At 40.9% G+C, this 19,395-nt stretch overlaps 1 protein-coding gene across 3 annotated transcripts in view; it reads left to right on the top strand.

The window, feature by feature from the left end:
• The first annotated feature begins 1,270 nt into the window (after positions 1 to 1,270).
• NAT10 (N-acetyltransferase 10) overlaps positions 1,271 to 19,395 on the top strand; it is a 44,057-nt gene continuing 25,932 nt past the window's right edge. For all 3 annotated transcript variants that reach the window (XM_035892630.1, XM_035892629.1, XM_009637054.2), the window contains exons 1-24: positions 1,271 to 1,359; positions 2,018 to 2,189; positions 2,497 to 2,619; positions 3,392 to 3,453; positions 4,323 to 4,437; positions 5,760 to 5,867; positions 6,715 to 6,848; positions 7,204 to 7,297; positions 7,672 to 7,770; positions 8,326 to 8,462; positions 8,984 to 9,108; positions 9,479 to 9,629; positions 10,093 to 10,189; positions 10,941 to 11,057; positions 12,017 to 12,118; positions 12,226 to 12,300; positions 12,916 to 13,032; positions 13,218 to 13,351; positions 15,131 to 15,179; positions 15,824 to 15,917; positions 16,011 to 16,121; positions 17,204 to 17,376; positions 17,902 to 18,021; positions 19,026 to 19,124. In XM_035892630.1, coding sequence (XP_035748523.1) covers positions 1,286 to 1,359; positions 2,018 to 2,189; positions 2,497 to 2,619; positions 3,392 to 3,453; positions 4,323 to 4,437; positions 5,760 to 5,867; positions 6,715 to 6,848; positions 7,204 to 7,297; positions 7,672 to 7,770; positions 8,326 to 8,462; positions 8,984 to 9,108; positions 9,479 to 9,629; positions 10,093 to 10,189; positions 10,941 to 11,057; positions 12,017 to 12,118; positions 12,226 to 12,300; positions 12,916 to 13,032; positions 13,218 to 13,351; positions 15,131 to 15,179; positions 15,824 to 15,917; positions 16,011 to 16,121; positions 17,204 to 17,376; positions 17,902 to 18,021; positions 19,026 to 19,124 — 2,682 coding nt within the window. In that variant the 5' untranslated portion in view covers positions 1,271 to 1,285. The remainder of the gene's footprint in view (positions 1,360 to 2,017; positions 2,190 to 2,496; positions 2,620 to 3,391; positions 3,454 to 4,322; positions 4,438 to 5,759; positions 5,868 to 6,714; positions 6,849 to 7,203; positions 7,298 to 7,671; positions 7,771 to 8,325; positions 8,463 to 8,983; positions 9,109 to 9,478; positions 9,630 to 10,092; positions 10,190 to 10,940; positions 11,058 to 12,016; positions 12,119 to 12,225; positions 12,301 to 12,915; positions 13,033 to 13,217; positions 13,352 to 15,130; positions 15,180 to 15,823; positions 15,918 to 16,010; positions 16,122 to 17,203; positions 17,377 to 17,901; positions 18,022 to 19,025; positions 19,125 to 19,395) is intronic.

Genomic DNA, 19,395 nt, shown 5'->3' with positions numbered 1-19,395 from the left:
GAAGAAGCCCCCCGGTACCGGCTTTTCCCCCCGCGAAGCAAGCGGTAAAAGGCGGCCGGAGTAAGGCAGCGCAATGGCGTGCCTCGGCGTGCGGCCTTGCCGGGCGCTCACCGCCGGGCAGGCGCTGAGGGGCTGCTGGAAACGGTTTAGGAGACTTTGTCCTTCCACGTCTCCGGTTCGAGACGCTCGTGAATGTTAAATAAAGCGCGTGCAGGCAAATCGCAGTGTTTTTTTAAACTGGGGCAGAATATATTTAATTTCCTGGCAAGCAGAAGCTTCTTTCCTGTCTCAGTTCTGCTGTAAGGTTTTGCACTCGAGCCATGGTTTGCGTACTGAGTCATCTCGCCAATATTACCTCACCAGAACTTGGACTGGACCTACCCGGTAAAGGCCTATGGAAGAAATTAACCACTAAACTTACTTCTTTTCGTGAGAATCGAGACTTGCGTCTTCTGAGTGGAAAGGGAAAGAACAGCACGGCAAAACCATACTGATTTAGGATAAGTCAGTTTGTCTAGCTCCAGCTCCCGGGGAAGTCAAATAAACTAGTTATAAAAAAAACTTGGAAAATAATGAGTTAATCAGGCAGCAGTACAAGAAAGTTCTTGATTTACCACTAAAGTGGACAGGTGACTTCTGGTGGGGCATGTTCTGAGTCTGGTCGTGTTCAGTATTTTCGCTGCTGAGTTGGATTCCAGAGCAGCAAGTGTGCTTACTGAATGTGCAGGCTACATAGCGGTGAGGTGGGTTGCCAAACCCACTAGAGGATTAAAATTCACAATGAGATCTTGTTGAATGGTAGGAGAAGTCTGAAATATGTTGTGTGAAAGCTATACTAAGGGACAAATACTAGGAACAGTATTTAGCCTGGAATAATCACCTTCTGTTTGTGCAGTTGTTAGCAGTTCTGCTAAAGAAGAGTGCAAAGGAAACGGTAGGTATAATTCAGCATCTTCAATGTCATGCAGCCCTGGGGAAGGCACAGACGTGCAGGTCTGTATAAAAAGGAATGTAACCTTCACAAAATGCCAAGGGATCTTTCTGTTTTGCACAGGGCTGGTTTGTAGAAAACAGCTGTAAAATCAACTATAGAAAAATATTTTGCTCTTCCACGTTAGCTTGTGAGTACAGTTGTTCATGAATTTCTGTTTTGCACAGGGCTGGTTTGTAGAAAACATAGCTGTAAAATCAAGTATAGAAAAATATTTTGCTCTTCCGCGTTAGCTTGTGAGTACAGTTGTTCATGAACGTTTCTGTGTTTTGGCAGGTGGTTATACTTCATCACATGTTGTCTAAAGCAACTGTAAAGGCCAGACCCTCTGTCCTATGGTGTTACAAAAAGGAGCTGGGCTTTAGTAGGTGAGATACCTCTTGCGTCTTGTGCTGCGGTCACTGCTCTGTGTGAAGCAAAAGCTCTGTGAGCGGTCTGCTGAGCATAGGTAGCATGATTTGGTTGTAAGGAGAAACAAGGTTAGTCCTTGCAGGAGCTGCAGGAAGTTTGGTCTTCCAGAACTAAAATTTGGCTTCTGTAATGCAGTTGACATCATCACTAGGTACTTCTGATTTCTTTTTGTAGCTCTAACACTAACTCTGTTGTCCTGGACCAATCTCTCTCTCAAAAGGCCAAAACTTTAATTCCTCAGCTTTTTAGCCTCAGTAATATTTAGGATCAAATGTGGATTAAGCATTAGAATGCCTTCATTTTGAAAAAGTGTTTAAAATGTTAATTCTTAGATTTGTGTGTGTAACTTACAGTCTGCACACAAAGTCAGGAAGGGATACCTGAAACCGCATGATTCCAACCAAGTGGTTTCTTGCAATAACAGCTGGTTCTGTGTGATATCCACCGCTTTGGGCTGAAGGCGCATGGAAACATATCATGAAAGCAGCAAGTGTGATCCAAGATCTTTTTTCATGGAGGCTGTGCTCTGACTTCCAGTTAGACTTGAACGTAGGCCTGAATGCACTTTTCTCAAATCTTTGCCCAAGAAAACTTCTGTATAATTTTGTTCTCCAGCCATCGGAAGAAAAGGATGAGACAACTACAGAAGAAGATTAAAAGTGGAACTTTAAACATAAAGGATGATGATCCTTTTGAGTTATTTATAGCAGCCACAAACATTCGCTACTGCTATTACAATGAAACTCACAAAATTCTTGGTAACACTTTCGGCATGTGTGTGCTTCAGGTAAGGAGTTAAACTTTTGACTTTAAAGGGACATTGCACTAGCATCAATTGCTTTTGGTTTAAATGCTGCAGAAACAGTATCTGGTGCTTCTGTTATTTCAATTATGATGGCCTGATGTATCTTTTAGAAGTTTTGTGAGGGTGAGATAGCCTTGCTGGTAGAATTCTACTGGGACGTTGCTTAATGCAAATGTTAAGCGTGAATTAAACTTGGAGAAATAATGTTTTCACATTTCCTGTTCCTTTTAGTAGGTGCTAGTTGTGCTGGTGAACTCTAGGCAACTTTGAAGTTTTATTTATTTCCTAGGATTTTGAAGCCTTGACTCCAAACCTGCTGGCTAGAACTGTTGAAACAGTAGAAGGGGGTGGAATTGTGGTGATTCTCCTGAGAACTATGAACTCATTGAAGCAGCTCTATACAATGACCATGGTACGTTCAACATAGTTTGGTTATTTCATATAAGCAGGTACATCGTAGTGATGCTAAGTTTTGCTTTTGTTATGGGGTATGGTCTTCCTTCCATCATCTTTCCTGCTCCTTCATTCATCTGTGGTTGAATCTCTTACGCTTAGGCAGTTCTCCCAACCTCTGTGTCTTGAAATGCTGCTAGGTTACAAGGAAGAAACACCTATCATTCACAAATGTAACTGTGTTCTTTTGTTTCACAATAGTTTTGGATAATGTTTGTGCTCTCTGCCCATGTAACAAAAAGTTAAGTAAAAAATAGGCCTTTTGGGTGTTTTGTGACCTGTTGCTAGGTGAGATCAGCTTCACAACTACTATATATTTCTAGATACAAACTGTTCACACTGTGTATACTTACACCTAGAGCAGGAACTGTTTTCATTAGTAATAATGCCAGTAGGTGAATTAAAGTGGTAGACTACTTTTTCTTAGCATCCCTGAGGTGTTTGAATTGTTCTGTACCTGGCAGTGTTGACCCTTAGGTCAGGCAAGAATAAATAAGACCATTGTGAAAAGTATTGATGGGAAAAGTACATTTTTAACAAGTATTTGGAAAATGTGGATGTTCCGCAACAAACAGAAAATCAGAATCCTGTCTGGGATGTGGTGTTGATGGAAAGGGAGACTGTAATATACGAGAGTGGAAAAGGAGTTGGATTGTCCCATGAGTAACAATCTTGTAAATGTCACTGTTACCACTGTTCCTTCTCCAGATTGACTTTTCTTTTTGTTTCAGGATGTACACTCTCGATATAGAACAGAGGCACACCAGGATGTGGTAGGGCGGTTTAACGAGAGGTAAGTTATTAAGAGAGTAAAGGATCCAGGCTGTATGGAAAGCATCTGGAACAACATTGTGTATTCATATTAGGAAAGCGTCTATAGGTTTGCATTGGAGTAGGTCTTCCTGGCTGCTTCAGTGAAGTTTTCATGTACTATTCTGGATATGAATACAGTTTGTTGTTGGAGGAATGGTACACAAAATTTTGGCATATGTTACAAGGGATGGATGGAAATAGGCCAACATTTGTAAACTTTTCTGAGGTCCTTCCTTGAAACGCTCTGTAGAACCATGCGCTCCAGATGCACTGAAGTTCAGATTCGTACTGCATTACTGTAAAATATAAAACTGCTTAGTGTGGAGTATTCTCTGTGGTTTTAGATGTGTCTCATAAAGCTGTTTTCTCAACTTTTGTTGTATAAAATAAGCAGCTCTTACTGAGTGAGCGAGCCCTAGCTCTAGCTGTAGGAAAATTGCAGAAATCGTTCTTTAGCATGCAGGTGGTTATGTGATGTCAGAAATTAGAAGGAGGAATAAGCCAGCACTGACTGCAGCCTTCGGGGGTCAGCACTTGTCACAGTTGCTGTGGATTCACATCTTACACTTCTGTACAGCTACTTCCCGCTTAAATGCTCTCTTGGTAGATCATCTTTAGTTAGTGTTTTGCTTTGGAGACATCCTGGTAAGTGGATACCTGTTTTGTGTAGATGATCCTGATTTTATGGTAAGAGGCATACTGCCAGTTGTGTGAACGCATCGTAGCTCAGCTGTAAGTAGCTGTAGCTGTAAATACTACAGCTGGGTTTGGAAGAAAGTTTAAATTAACTACCAAAATGCAGTTGTGTTGCTAGTGTTTTTACTGAGTTGCCTTTTCTTGACTGCTCAGGTTCATTCTGTCTCTGGCCTCATGCAAGAATTGCATCGTGATTGATGATCAGCTGAATATCTTGCCCATCTCCAGTCACGTTGCAAACATCACACCTGTTCCACCGCAGTCGCAGGTCAGTAAGCAACATCAACCGCTTTCCCTTGGGAGAAATTGGTCTGAGTTGACCATGATGTGTTAAAGATTTAAAGAAGAGGAAGCTTTCCTTTCACCCTGGTTTATATCAAATAATGGTCTTGCAGAGAGGAAGTAGAATGTTCTGCAAAAATTGTACCTGGTATGAGTGAAGCATGGGAAGTTGTCTCTTCTTTCCTCCTTGGTTTTTTTTCTGTCAATTTTTTTTCTTGTTCTTCCTGTTATTTGTTGATTTTGCTGTACTGCTATTTAGCCTAGCGAGGTGGAGCTTAATTGCTGTGGTTGCTGTTTCAGAAGTGCATAGAGAGATTTGAAGCTGATGGACAAGACAAATAAAAAGACCTTTCAACAGGTGGAGGGTGGGAAAACACTTTGGAAATACAAGCTCAGGAGACACCTGATACCTAGGAGCTGTGGCAGTTGTTTCCATTTTTGAGTTACACATGCCACATCTCGGGATCATTTACTGAATCTAAGCCAGACATATAGCTTGCACTGTTAGAAATGTATCCTTTTATCACTTTCAGTTGTAGTCTAAAGTAAAATGGAACCAGTTTTAAATAGAAATCTTTAAGCGTTTGAACTGTTTTGTGTGGCCTAAGAAACACCAACATGGGTTCTGTCAGAGATGGTAAAAACATTTTGACAGAGCACTGATTTTAAAAAACAAAACAAAACCCCCTTTAGCAGCACAAATACTTACCTGTTGGATGGATGGACTGATGCCTTTGGAATTTCAAGTGACAGCAAGGAAAATGAGAATTCATTCCCATTTAAAACTGATTACTTTTGTGTCCAAGTTTATAGTTTGGCTTTGAAAATCTTGGTACTGGTTTGAAAACTGACCTGGTGCTGCTGCAGTAGTTTTTCCACCTGCTTGGCAATAGGTACACCTCGTGTGACAGGTGTAACAAAGATCATAACATTTTGGTACAGCCCAAAGACTGAAAAATGAATTGAATTCTTCAGAAAATTTGTCCATGGTCCCTGCTTCCTAGCAATGTCATTCTCCAGTTACCACATACTGAAAAATCCTTTCCTTTCTTCCTCCAATCTTGGGGAAGCCAGGATAACCCACCTCTTGCGTAACCATTCTCCTGAAGATGCATTAAAGTTGACATGTTAAGTATCTGTCTGTCCATTTAAATTCTTCTGTTTCCAGGGAGTATATTCAACTTGTAGTAACGTTTTCTTTCAGGTATCTTTCTCTGCCTGGTAAAATACATCAGAAGACATCACAAAGGTATAATTCTGCCAAAGTGTCCTTTACTAATCCTGTTATGGTAAATCCCATGCTTATAGGAAGATAGCCTCCGGCCGCAGGACTTGGAGCTGAAAGAACTGAAGGAGAGCTTGCAGGATACACAGCCTGTAGGAGTTCTGGTGGATGGCTGTAAAACCCTGGATCAGGTTGGTGTGGTGTTTAAATTCCAGATTTTCTGTGTTTGACAGGTCATCATGTGTGGTCTCATCTTGCATGTAATCAAATCTGAGTGTGAACAGTGATGGGTGTGGTCCTAGAGAATTTCCTTGAAAAACTGATTGGACATGGTAGCTCAGCGACAGCATCAGTAATTTTCTTCATGAAGTTGAGAGTAAGTGGAATGACTAGAATGGAGACAGGAAGCTGATCTGGAAAAGTCCACATTTAAAAAGATGATGAGCTCTCAGGGTTTGAAATAAGCAGGAAACTTAATCTGAAGGTTCTGTTCAGTTTAGTTCTGAATAGAAGTTGAAAATCCATATCATGTTTTAATACGTCCCTGTTCCTGCCTCCCTTACACTTTTTCACTCCAATTTGAGAGGGCCCTATTGCAATTGTCTGTCCTGTTATGGATTATCCACTGAGAAGCTGCAGTTCAGCCTGGTGGCTCCCTGAGCTGTGCACTGCTTAAGCCCTTTTGTAGTAGGTCTTCTCACTGCCCAGATATATTTGTCTTCCTCCTCTGAGAGCAGTGTGTCTTTTCCCATCTTGCTGAACATTCTCTGTGGTCAGTGGCATGGAGGTAGTAACTGAGAATTGCTGTACTGATTGTTGATCTGTGTTTTGACCTGAATAATATCAAGAACTCAGTGGGTCAAGATTACTGCTTCTTGGACATTATTTGTCTGGGTTTTAATGTTCGGCTTTCCCATCTTGTCTTTCTCCTCCTTCCTGTTCTAGGGAAGAAGATGTGTACTAGTGGTAAGTGTAAGTAATGCCGAAAGCAATTTAAACACAGCTCATTTTTGTTTTCTATTTTTTTCTAATCATCAGGCAAAAGCAGTTCTAAAATTTATTGAAGCCATTTCTGAGAAGACTCTGCGGAGCACTGTGGCATTAACAGCAGCCAGGGGACGTGGTAAATCTGCTGCTTTGGGACTGGCTATTGCTGGAGCAGTAGCTTTTGGGTGAGTGCAATCTCTCAGGCTTTATTTGCATCCATAAGTTTGAGAGAAAAAAAAAAAAAAGATGACAGGATCTGAATATATTTGTAATTTCCAGTCCTGCATCTTTCCTTCTTATTCTTCTTATGTCTTTTGATTGCTGCATACACCAGTGTTAATTTTTTTCTATTTAATAGCAATAAAAACCTCAGTCTTTAAAAATCAAAATAATCACGCATAAATTGAGATAAGTGTCTAAAGGAATATGCTGTGTTTTGGTAATTAGGTAAAATCAACCCGTCATGTAAAAAAAAATTCTGCTTAGTATGTATATGTAAAATTTGTTAGAAAAAGACTCTTGTTTTATTTTTCTGTGCAGTTACTCCAATATCTTTGTCACATCTCCGAGCCCCGATAACCTTCACACTCTCTTTGAGTTCATATTTAAAGGCTTTGATGCACTGCAGTATCAGGTAAGGAGAGCAGACTATTTTACAATACTTTCACAGTGTTCCTGTTTAGGAGGGGGTTTGCATCTCATCTGTGATTTTTGTTACATATATTAACTACCACCCTTTTTAGTAATGTTCTGTAAAAATGAATCATAGTACAGTTATGCTTCCTTCTCTATTTTTAAGTTGGGTAAATCAGTTTCTTTGTGAAATAGTTTTTAACATAATTAATTAATTTCTCAGTTCTCAGGCCTCTGAAGCTTTTGTTATAAGAGTTTTCAACTAGAATCTGAAATAACAGTGTACTCTCAGTGAGCTTATTTTGATGGTAACGGTAAATGATATTTTTCTTAGATCTTGGCTTGTTCATACTGTTTAACAGTGTTTTCTTTCAGGAACATCTGGACTATGAGATTGTTCAGTCTTTAAATCCAGAGTTTAACAAGGCTGTTGTCAGAGTGAATGTGTTCAAGGAGCACAGACAGACCATTCAGGTAACTGGCCTCTTTCGCACTTTTGCCTTTCTACTTTTTGTTCCTAACTGTTGGCTTTACAGTAGTTGTTTTGATTTTAAGCATGTTCTTTCTATGTGATTTGTAACTGTCCTGGCTGATTTTGCTTTAAGGCAGACCTTTTTTTCTGGTGAGTGACTTTCACAAAGTCACTTTCTGTGAATAACTTGTAGATTACACAGCTCCCGTGGTAATTGCTTGTGGGTTTCTTTTTCAAACAAAAGCGAAGGAAGGTGAAAGAAACAGAAAGGAAGAGCATATGTTTCTAGTCATTAGATCTCCTTTATTTTCATGCTCTCTGCAGATCCATTTCTGTGGAAATGTGCAAAACAAGATGTGTGACCAAGCCCTTGTTATGAACCCTCTCCCAGCTGAACTCTCTCCTGACTTTGTTTTCATGTCTCAGTCTCTGGCTTGATGGTCCTGGAGAACAGGCACAACAGCTTTACAGGGCTCCAGCTTTGCCAGCTCTGACGTTTCCCTACTTCCCAGACAAGGGTGTAGTTGACAATGACAGTGTCCTCTCATTCCTTGCAGTACATACACCCTGCTGATTCTGTGAAACTGGGTCAAGCTGAACTTGTTGTGATTGATGAAGCTGCCGCCATTCCTCTGCCCCTGGTGAAAAACCTGCTAGGCCCTTACCTTGTTTTCATGGCTTCTACAATCAATGGGTAAGGCTTGAGCAGCAACTGTCTACCTGAGAAAGCAGTTGTGCACATGCCAGCAGACTATTTCTTACCTACGGTACTTTTTTTATTACATACTATTACATCAGTCATGCCAATTCTTGATCTGTCATGGAACTGCTCCTTAAAAGAACCAAGAGTCAGTACTTGAACTTGCTGCTTTCTTTTGGTTCCACTGTGGATTTATTAAGTGTTTGACTTGCACCTTCTCTGTTCTGCTACAAGGAGCAAATACATAAACAGGATTCTGCAGCCTGCTAGGAGGGAGGGAAGAATGGCATCTTCCTTCCAATATGGTGAGACTAAGAAAGTGACAGTGTAGGCTGCCCTGTCCTACATGCGCAAGAACATCAAAAGGCAGCAATTCTCGCAGGTGGTTGTGGTCCTCACAGGCCTCTGAACAGCACATAGCTCTGGATGGCAGCCTGGCTCAGGACTGGAGCTTCCCCATGGCTCAGGGTAGCTGTTCAGTTATTTGCTTCAGACTTTTGTTTTCTGTTTTTCAGGTATGAGGGTACTGGTCGATCACTATCTCTGAAGCTCATTCAGCAGCTCCGTCAACAGAGTGCACAAACCCAAATCACCATGACAGCAGAGAACAAATCTACAGCTACAGCTAAACTCACCTCAGGTACTCCATTGTATTCTGGACTGAAGTGTATAACTGTGATCATAGAATCATAGAATGCTTTGGGTTGGAAGGGACCTTTAGAGGCTATGTAGTCCAGTGATCTCTGGTGCTGCTGACTGGCAAGCCCTGTGGGTATCCCATGTGTCCGTGTACTTTGCAGCTGTAGGAAGGTAGTGGTATGGGAAAATGAAGGAACTCTCCTCTGCTTTTTCCTCATCATTTTCAGATGCAAAGGCTTTTAAGAAATGAAAGCTATGAGAATAGTGTCTTTGTGATCCTCTGGGAGCCCTTCAGAGGACACTGATCCTATTGGATTCTTTGCTAGCTGTAACTTCAACCCTAGATGTTCTTCTCTGAAATCTTTTTGCAGCTCGTACATTGCATGAAGTTTCCCTCCATGAGTCAATCAGATACGCCCCTGGTGATGCAGTTGAAAAGTGGCTAAATGATCTGCTGTGTTTGGACTGTCTCAACATCACCAGAATTATCTCTGGCTGCCCGCTGCCTGAGACTTGTGACCTGTATCCTTACTCAAATGTTGTGCTCTGATCAAAATATGTTGCTTTCAGGTGAAGGAGGCTTTTTCAAGCTGATTAATAGGGGGTTCTCCAACTAATGTGATAACCTCAGCACATCATCTTTTGGCAAAAGTCTATTAAGACCGCACTTCTGGAGTTAAGCTCTTACCACTGCTGGTGTGTGTTGCCAGGACATTACCAAACTCCAGTTTTACTGCAGAGACAATCCTAAGGAAGGGTTGAATGAAGGGAAGTCCTTGGAGTTAAAAAAGGTTTAGCTTTATGCATGAAGGGTGTGAAAGCTATGAACACTGCCCAAAATCATTCATTCTTGTAGACAGAGCTGTAAAGTCTAAGAGCACAAGCCAGCATGTAGCCCAAGGCTGTATTGAAAATAGTACTCCTAAACCAACAAGGCGATTTTCCTTGTTTCCAAGGAGATTGTTTCCTTAACCCCTGTGTTTAGATACTACGTAAATAGAGACACGCTTTTTTGTTACCACAGAGCATCAGAAGTTTTTCTGCAGAGACTGATGGCCCTGTATGTGGCTTCACACTACAAGGTAAAGCTTGTGGTACTTCTGTCAAAATAGGAATTTTGTGGAGGGAGCAGTGCTTGTTATGACAGTTTAATTGAATTGGCCTAATTGAGGTTTCTGAACAGCTTCAGTTGCTTCTTGTTGTGTACAGATCCGCATTCTCCTTTCTGTGAGAAGATCTCTGCCTTAGTCTTGGCTGAATATACTGGATTTAGGGATACCTGGAATATTTTTGTCTTGAGAAATTCTGGAGACTAAATTCTGGATGAGCCTGCAAGGTTTTCAGAATAGCATCAGTGATGAACCTCTTTTCCAGTTCTCTTTACCTTATTCTAGTAGCCTCAAGTTAACCAAAAGGGTAATAATTCATCTCCAGGTTTCAAGACTAAGTGTGACTAGTAAATGTGAGTGAAGTCTGTAAGTACTGAAGTACTGAGTACTAAAAATCTGACACTTAAAAAAAAATATTTGAAATTTGGTGGGTTAAGAGATAAGTAGCAATATAACAATATAACAATAGAAAGTTCGGTTCTATACATGTTAAGAGTAAGAGGTTTCACTTGAGAAAAGCAGATACTGTCTGGTAGTTTAACAGCCATGAACTGGCCTGTGATCTTCTTTATCCATCAGTATTGTACTAGTTCCAAGTTTCCTAATAGTCCTAAGTTTAGAAAATGGAGGATTTTTTAGAAGTCAGCTACTAACATTACGCTGGACTTCGAAGCCTTTCTCATGGAATAGTTCTTCAACTTTCTGATATGTCTTTACCCTCCAGAACTCGCCCAATGACCTCCAGATGCTGTCTGATGCACCTGCCCATCATCTTTTTTGCCTTTTGCCACCTGTTCCACCTACCCAGAATTCATTACCAGAAGTGCTTGCTGTTGTTCAGGTAAGAGAGCAGCATGTATCTGCCAAGTGAACTGTTCAATAATGCAGCAGTACACTGCTGTGAGGCAGTATACTATCAGTGTGCTATGACAGCAGTGTACTATCTAGGAGTAGGTGGTGGCTTAGGGCTGTGGTTTTGTGTGTGTTACAACAATGTATTAAGGCTGTTTTTTCTCCTCCATGTTCTTTCGTTAACACTAATTGCTGTATAAGTACACTGTGATGCTGATCCTTTCACATAGACCTCCCAGTCTCCACCATGTGTTTGTGCTGAGGAGCCTTCTGAGGAGCTGAACTACTGCTTCAAGAGATGACTTTGTCCTCCCTTTTCAACCTCCTGCAAGGAGAGTTGGTTCACTGGTTCATTCTGCTTATCCCATGTTTCTAGCACTCCTTTTATTTGCAGTAGAACTACAAAAATACAAAGTCTTCAGAGTATATGCTTAGAGATGTATAACTATTTCAGCCCTTGACTGTTGGGTGTCTGACTATATGCTTCCTTCCTTCCATAAGAACACAGATTCTTAATTATCTGTGTTTGATGCAGCTAGTTAAATATACTGTTTCTTAAAAGAAAAAGGGCAATTTACGTGAAAAATATGTGATGTTTAAAAAGAAATGTTGGTGGGACAAGCTTTTATGTTTGCTGTTGATGGACTACAGACAATTCATAGAGCACTTTCTATGTTTTAATCTCTTCAAGCTTCTGCTGCACCATGATGTAATGCCTCAGGCGTACCTGGCTGGCCCACTGGTGTGCTCTTTGAGACAGGGCTTTTAGGGGCAGAGCCTGTTGGCACATACATGTTTGCTCATCGTGTTGCAGAGCAGGGATCACACGAATGTCAATACTGCATAATGGACTTAGTGACCGAGTATAAATTTTGATTCTGCTGTTGTGGAGTGACTGTAGGAGAAAACACTTCGCCTCCATTAATGGCCTTTTACCTTTTCTGGCAGGTGTGCATGGAGGGAGAGATCTCTCGCCAGTCTATCATGAACAGCCTTTCTAGGGGAAAGAAAGCTTCTGGTGATCTTATTCCTTGGACCATTTCAGAGCAGGTGAATAATTTGGCTGTTTACTCACACCCAAGATATATTTCAGCACTATTTCTTATTTCCAGAGTACCCAACTGTGTTCTTTAAATTGACTTTTGTCTCTTACGCAGTTCCAAGATCCGGACTTCGGGGGCCTCTCTGGTGGGCGTGTTGTTCGCATTGCGGTTCATCCGGATTATCAGGGGGTAAAGTAGTTTGGAGTCCAGTTATTGTGAACAGTCAGTAGTGGTACCATGAGAATGGCTGTACAGGCAGAATTCCAGAACAGGGAAAACATATAAATTGCTCCAGTTTTCAACATTTTAAGCTTGGGGACTGAGCCAGCGGTAGTAACAGAATGAGGTCAGACTCACAGAAATGGTCAGATGCCACAGCAGGCTGGGGGGGCGTTGCTTTCCTCTGGGTGGGTAGCAAGCCAGTGCTCCTATCATTACCAGGCAGCGTGCAGCATGCCAGCATCCCAAGAAGCAGTATGAAATCAAGATCCAGTGATATTTATTGTGAGATTACCAGATGTTCAGGCTGGTGTTTGGCATTTACTGAGTGCCAGAGTTAAGCACCAAGAATTATTACACGGTCCTGAACTACCAACTGGGTTCTCGTTGTGATTTTGGACATCCAGGTTCTGTATCATCCTTCTTCATGGAGCTGCTACATAGCAAAGAAAATGCATTTTTGCAGTGACTAAGCAATCTCTGCACTGATGTTTGTTAATGGGTTTATAAGGGGAGAATATTCTTGCCCTGTCTTAAAAACTAGATACATCTTTTTGCTTATAGTGTATCGTTCCTACTTCACAGATGGGCTATGGCAGCAGAGCTCTGACTTTACTGCAGATGTACTATGAAGGCAAATTTCCATGTTTGGAAGAAGAAACAATTCAAAAGCCAAAAGAAATTGCAACTGTAAGCAGCGAGGTACAGAGCTCAGGGCATTTCTTGTATTTTCTGTTGTGCTAAGCTGTTTGTTTTTCACTGTAAGTCTCAATAATTTCTCTGTGTAAGGAGGAAATACTCATATTTATTTTTTATACAGAACAAGAGATTTACTTTGCAGACTTCTGTGAGGATTGCTGCTAACCCATTTCTGTTTCCTCTTTCAGACTGTTAGTTTATTAGAGGAGGTTGTGACACCTCGGAAAGACTTGCCTCCTCTACTTCTCAAACTGAGCGAGAGACAAGCTGAAAACCTAGACTATCTAGGGGTATCTTACGGCCTAACACCACGATTACTCAAGTAAGGCATTATTCTATTTGCTAGTTACATCCAGTGCAAAAATATAACTATATAAATTTTTTATCTCTGCATGCTTCACTTGGTTTCTAAAACTGGGACAGGTCCAAGCCCGCTTCTCCTGTAAGACCTTTTCTTGCTGGCTTAGGCTGATCCTAAGTGCATGCCTTGGTATTTTTTCCTCAAACTCCTTCTGAGGGAAAACCCATGCTCTTCTTGGTTGTCCCTGTGACCCTTCAAAACAGCTAATTAGCTTTAATTGCTCAGTTTTTCCAGGCTAGAGAAGTAAGAACAGCCTGTAATAAGTAGGGAGAAGTTAAATACTACTTCCTGTGACCTGTAGAAGCCTGAGCTGCTGCTTACTGTAAAGCTAGTTGTTAGTTTCCTGAGTAATGTAAAGTAAATGCTTTCCTGCAGCTGCTTCTTGCTTTTCTTACCATGGAGGAACTGAGTTACTGCAGCTGGAAATAATTTACTAATTTTTCTTATGTTTTACCTCCACTTTATAACATAGTTTTATATGAAAGCATACGATTTTATAATAAATGCTGACTTTTTAAAATATTATCAAGTTCTGTAAAATATCTAGGTTTCTGAGACTTTCTTAGCCATAGTGTGGGAAGTGGTGAATCCATAGGTTGGGAGACAGTTTCAGAATAATGCAGAATTCATCCTGTTGCTAGCCTAAAAGCAAAGCAGTCATTTATCACCTAAAACCTTGGTTCCTTGCTGGCCTGCCCCCAGTTACAGAGGACCTAGGGTGCTGTATAAGCACATGAGGTGAGACTGAGTTCAACAGAAGGAGTAAGAGCAGTGGAGGCCAATTTGTGACCGACCCAGTCAGAACAATGTTAGACAGCTACGTACAAGTTCATGCCAGAATGTGATGGTGAATTGTTAAGCTGTGCAGGAGAGCATCAGAACTGAGTGGTTATTGTGAAATAGTCTTAATCTTTGCAAATTATAAAGCAAATGGTTCGGATGTTTTACTTCATTTGAACGATCCCTTTTGGGGCAGAGGGGGAGAATAAAGCGTTTTGCTACTTTTTTAATTATCTGTTAGCGGTGGTGGGATAGATAAAAGAAGCATGAGTCCATGGTCTGTGGAGGTAGGTTGCCAGTGACAGTTGCTCTGGGCCCAGGCTTCTTTCTTTTGTCTGGGATGCCATATGTTTGATCTCACCAGGTCTTTTTCTACTAGTCCTCCTTTTACGCAAATGCAAAATGAATTGTAGGATCAGTTTACAACTAAGATTCAAGAAAGAACAGGAGGGTGGAAAGGGATGTCAGCAGTATTTTGCTGATCAGTCTGGGATTCTCTCTGGTCCACAAGTGACTATCTGAAACCTGGAAGTTGCCAGGGAAAATCAGCATTTGTTGCAGAAGAGCAGAGTCTCTGAAGTAAATGGTAAATCCTCAGCCCCTCCCCAGGGTATCTGGGGTCTGTGATATTATTGGTCAAAACTCGTTTGCCTGTTTTTAAAGGAGGTCCTGGAAGGACGTCAAATACAATCTCTCTCAGTCTTTGAAAGTTTGTTCATTTTTTGATACCACAATCATAATTTTTCACTCCTCTGAGTTAGAACCTCTGTCAGGTTTGATTGCTGTTACTACTTTCTGTCAGTGTTCATCTTCATTAGTTGATGGGGTGTCTTACAGACTTTTGCCTAGTTTTCAACAGTTGTTCATGTATGGTGGATAGATTGCATTTAACCACAAGTGTTATCGTAGGATCAACAGCTCCGTAATTCTCAGTGCATTTTCTTTTTTCCCTTCCCCCAGGTTTTGGAAACGTGCTGGATTTGTGCCAGTTTATCTGAGGCAGACACCAGTAAGTAGCATACTGTTTCTGAATGAAATCCAGCCCTATTGAAATCGCTGGGCATTATTCCATTAGCTTCTGTGAGATGTGGTTTGGGCACAAAAGTTTTTCCAGACTACATTTGGGGTTTGTTTTATGTTTGTTTTTGATCTTTGGGCCTACAGTTAGCTAAAGGAGTAAAGTTTTAGGGTTGTGAATGTGGTCTTGTAAGTAGTTTGTGCTTAAAAATTAGAGCAAAGGTGCAGCTCTGGAGGGTTATTAATGCGGTCATTGGTAAAATATACAAGTGACCCTTGAAATGACTGCTCTTGTTTTTCAAGGTGCTTACAAAAAATAGCACTGGCAGTTAGGGTACTTCTGGAGGAAATAATTTGTTTGTCCCACATCACTGCATTTTTCTTTTGTTTTTCTGGCTCTTGAGCTGTGCCTGGAATTTGCAATACTGGTGACTACTGGTTACCTCAAGCCAAAATCCCTCAGCACTGGGATTTATCAAGTTCTAGAAGTTCATAGGTTTTACATTAGGTAGTGGTGATGAGTAACAGTTGATACATGAGTCGCTGCTGTTGATTTACAAGACCTTTGCCTTCTTCAGCTGAGCATAGAGTGCAAAAGGTTCATGAGGCTGATGGGAAATGTATCTTATTTATTAGAATGACCTGACTGGTGAGCATTCATGCATCATGCTGAAGATGCTGAATGAAGAGGACGCTGAACAGGAGCCTTGGCTTACTGCCTTCTGGAAAGGTAACTTTGATTTTGCCAAAAGTAGAAGAATCTTCTGGGATATTTATTCTGGAGGTCCACAGGAGTCATTAATTTTATCATCTTGTCCTATAGATTTTAGGAGGCGGTTCCTTTCTCTGCTTTCCTACCAGTTCAGCACGTTCTCCCCCTCGTTGGCATTGAATATTCTACAGAACAAAAATATCAAACAGCAGCCACAACCACGTGAGTACCCTGGCTCGCGATGCTCAGTTAGATTGCAGTTTAAAGTTTATGTATACATTTATCAGAGTTCTCCGATACATGAACTATATGGTGTCACCTGTGAAGTGCCATGAATAGCTCTTGGTCAATTACTGTGTTTTGTTCCTATTATCCAGAAAAATGCTTATATTTCTAAACAAAAGCTAAGAGGACATTTTCTGGCACTGAAAATGGATCGTGGTGGTTTTTTGTTGTGGAGTTTTTTTCCTGCTTTTTTGATCGAAAATTTAAGTAATCCAGAATTAGAGGACTCTTGACCGTAACAGCTAAATGCATGAAAAAACATGGATGGATACTGACAGCTGCCAAATCCAGTACAGAATTAAAAGGGAAGGCTTGAATAGCAAGGGTCAGTAGGCAGAGCAGCTTGCTTAGGGTTAGAAAGAATGTTGTCATCAGAAATTTGGAAACTGGAATATGATGTCTTTCTAAGAGAGAGGCTTTAGTTCAGCTGCATGTTATTGGGCTCAATGCAGCGCTTGTTGGGGGAAACACACAGGTAGTATAAAAAAAGGGGCCAGACAAGACAGTTCAAACAGTCGCTTCTGGCTTAAAAGCAAATTGCTGTTTCTCAGTATGCCTAACAGAGGGGAGTCCTCTTGAGAGAACTTGGTAATCTGTGTCTGGTGGGGTTTTAATATCTGTCTTGGTGAAAGCATTTTGGCTGCTGCTACAGGGGAACAAAGCTCTTTAACAGCAAAACCAATGTAAGATAGTTAAAGACTGGGCAAATTGGTTTTTTTCAACCCTCAGTGTTTTCAGTCTCCCTGGCATCTTTGCGTTGATGTGCTGGTCTGTTTTGACAGTTGCAGTGTTTTTCACATGGACGTATGTCTGTCTGAAAAGACTTTGAATAACCGAGCCAGTCTGAATAGCAGTGTTGTACCCAGCGCGCTGAATTCTGAAATGTGTTGGGAAGTGAACCTATGGGGTAGCAGTTAGCCTTTACTCAGTGATGTGAAAAGGAACTTGTTAAATACTAAGGTCCTGGATAGCTAAGAAGAACAGTCTTGACATTGTTGTCTTTTTATTGTACCCATCAGCCATCAGCCGTGCTGAATTAGAGTCAGTTTTCATCCCATATGACCTGAAGAGATTAGAGATGTACTCTCGCAACATGGTGGACTATCATCTCATCATGGATATGGTACCAACCATTGCCAGGATGTTTTTTCTCAACCAGCTGGGTGATATCTCTCTCTCTGCTGCACAGTCGGTATGTATCACTGTGGGAACAAGCCATGCGTCACCCCTCTTTGTATATATTTTTGGAATAGTTTCCTGTCTCATGTAATCTTTTAAAAAAGCCTTTGCTTCATTTAATTACTTCTTTTGTAGTCGTCTTCATGATTTCTCCTGCCTGTAGTTTTCTTCCACCTTTAGCATTTGCTTTGAATAAAATTGTTAGGGTTCATATTCTGTAGTGTGTTCAGTGAAGTACTCCATGCATTTACAATATGGTTTGAACTGTGGCTTAAAAACCCCTCAAAATCTTCTGGCTCTTGAACTGTTCTTCAGGAGAAAGGTATTCATCTGTACAAAGTGTGGAATGGCACCCGCCATCTACAGAATAATTTAGGGGTGTTCCAGCAATCCAAGCAAAACTTCAGTTGGTACCAGGGGAGCCTTGTACTACTTGAGTAGAGCAAGGGCTTGGTAAAATGTAGGGAGTGTAGAGGGTATTATATATTTGCATTTGCTCTGAAAGCCTCTATAACTGAAATACATGTCATTTCCTCAGGCCCTTTTTCTGGGGATTGGCCTACAGCATAAGTCTCTGGACCAGCTGGAAAAGGAGGTAGAACTGCCCAGCAGTCAGCTGATGGGCCTCTTCAACAGAATCATCCGCAAAGTAGTTCAGGTAATAGCATCATGACAAGCTCTGTCTTGGTTGTATTGGACCAAAGCGTGATTCCAGTACTGAGCCTGGCACTAACAGAAAACTGAATCAGAACTGTGTATCTTTAACATGTCCCAAATAATTGACTGTAAACTTCTTCATACAATGGGAAAATCCCAGTGGAAAGAGCAGGTATTTATGGCATTGGTTTATAAAATGTTTTCCCAAATAGTAATGCTTGTCTTGTGGTTTTAAATGTTGAAATGTCCTGACCAAAATGCTGAGCATACAACCCATGTTGCCCGCTGAGCCTGAACCATTTGTTTACGGCTGTTCACTGCACCAGTGGCATCTCAACTTTTCTGGAAAAGACCCCCAGCTTTTCCAATGTCATTTAGAGGTAGACTTGAAGTCCAGTGAAATAATTGGGAAGTTTTGGATCTGGTTTTCTTTCTCTCTAATGCCTATGATAAAGTGAGTAACATGATGAGTTACCAGACGGTGGGAGAGACAGAATACTTGCCAACTGCTTGCAATTGCTTGCTGAGTCTGGGGCCTCTGGTTCTCAAGGATTGGGACATGGTAGCAAAGCTTCTGCAGTCTGGCATGGGCTGTTCACTGGAGAGGTGATTTGCTCAGTGTAACACCCTTATCGTTATCTTGAAGAAAGTAACTTATAAAAAAACCAAAATCCGCAGCTTTTAGCTGCAGATGTTAATCAAATTATGCTGTATTAATGAAGTTTGTTGTCAACTATGAGTTCTCTACATCTATGTGAGTGACATTGAGTGCTGACTGATTTTAGTTTTATACTTTTTATAAAAACTGTATATAATTCTGCCTTCAGGAAGCAGCTTTTTATTTCAGTATGACAGAATTCATGCATCAGAAATAAACAACTGCCTGATATTTGCAAGGTTAGAAGAGTTTCATGGGGACAGTCAGCATTTCTTATTTATTTTAAAGCAATAACCCTAGAAGAAACATCAGCAAGTGTTATATGTGTTGGCTTACTTCATTTTCAGTTGTTCAACACAGTCCAGGAAAAAGCTGTGGAGGAGCAGATGGTGGCAACAAAGGATATTGTAATGGAGCCAACACTGAAATCTTTAAATGACGATTTGGTAATTATGAACTTTCTTCTTCATACGTATGTAAACACTTCATGGAGTTCCCTTGGGTGTAGAAGCCTTGTAATCTAAATTTTCTTGGATGGAAGGAATTCCACATCAGGTCTGTCACTTTATGGCAGTTAAAACCTGACAGCTTTGTGTTACATGCTTGTAGTCATGCTTTGTTAATCTTTAAAACAGATTTTTCCCAGAACCTGCTAAGAAGTTCTTGGAGTTATACATTACAAGTGTACGTATACAAATAACATAAAAATGCAATTAT

Source organism: Egretta garzetta, unplaced genomic scaffold, assembly GCF_000687185.1.
Source record: "Egretta garzetta isolate BGI_Z169 unplaced genomic scaffold, ASM68718v1 scaffold454, whole genome shotgun sequence".
In the NCBI taxonomy this organism is placed as follows: Eukaryota; Metazoa; Chordata; class Aves; order Pelecaniformes; family Ardeidae; genus Egretta; species Egretta garzetta.
The sequence above is the reverse complement of the archived record's forward strand: the minus strand, read 5'-3'. Positions and strand labels throughout refer to the sequence as shown.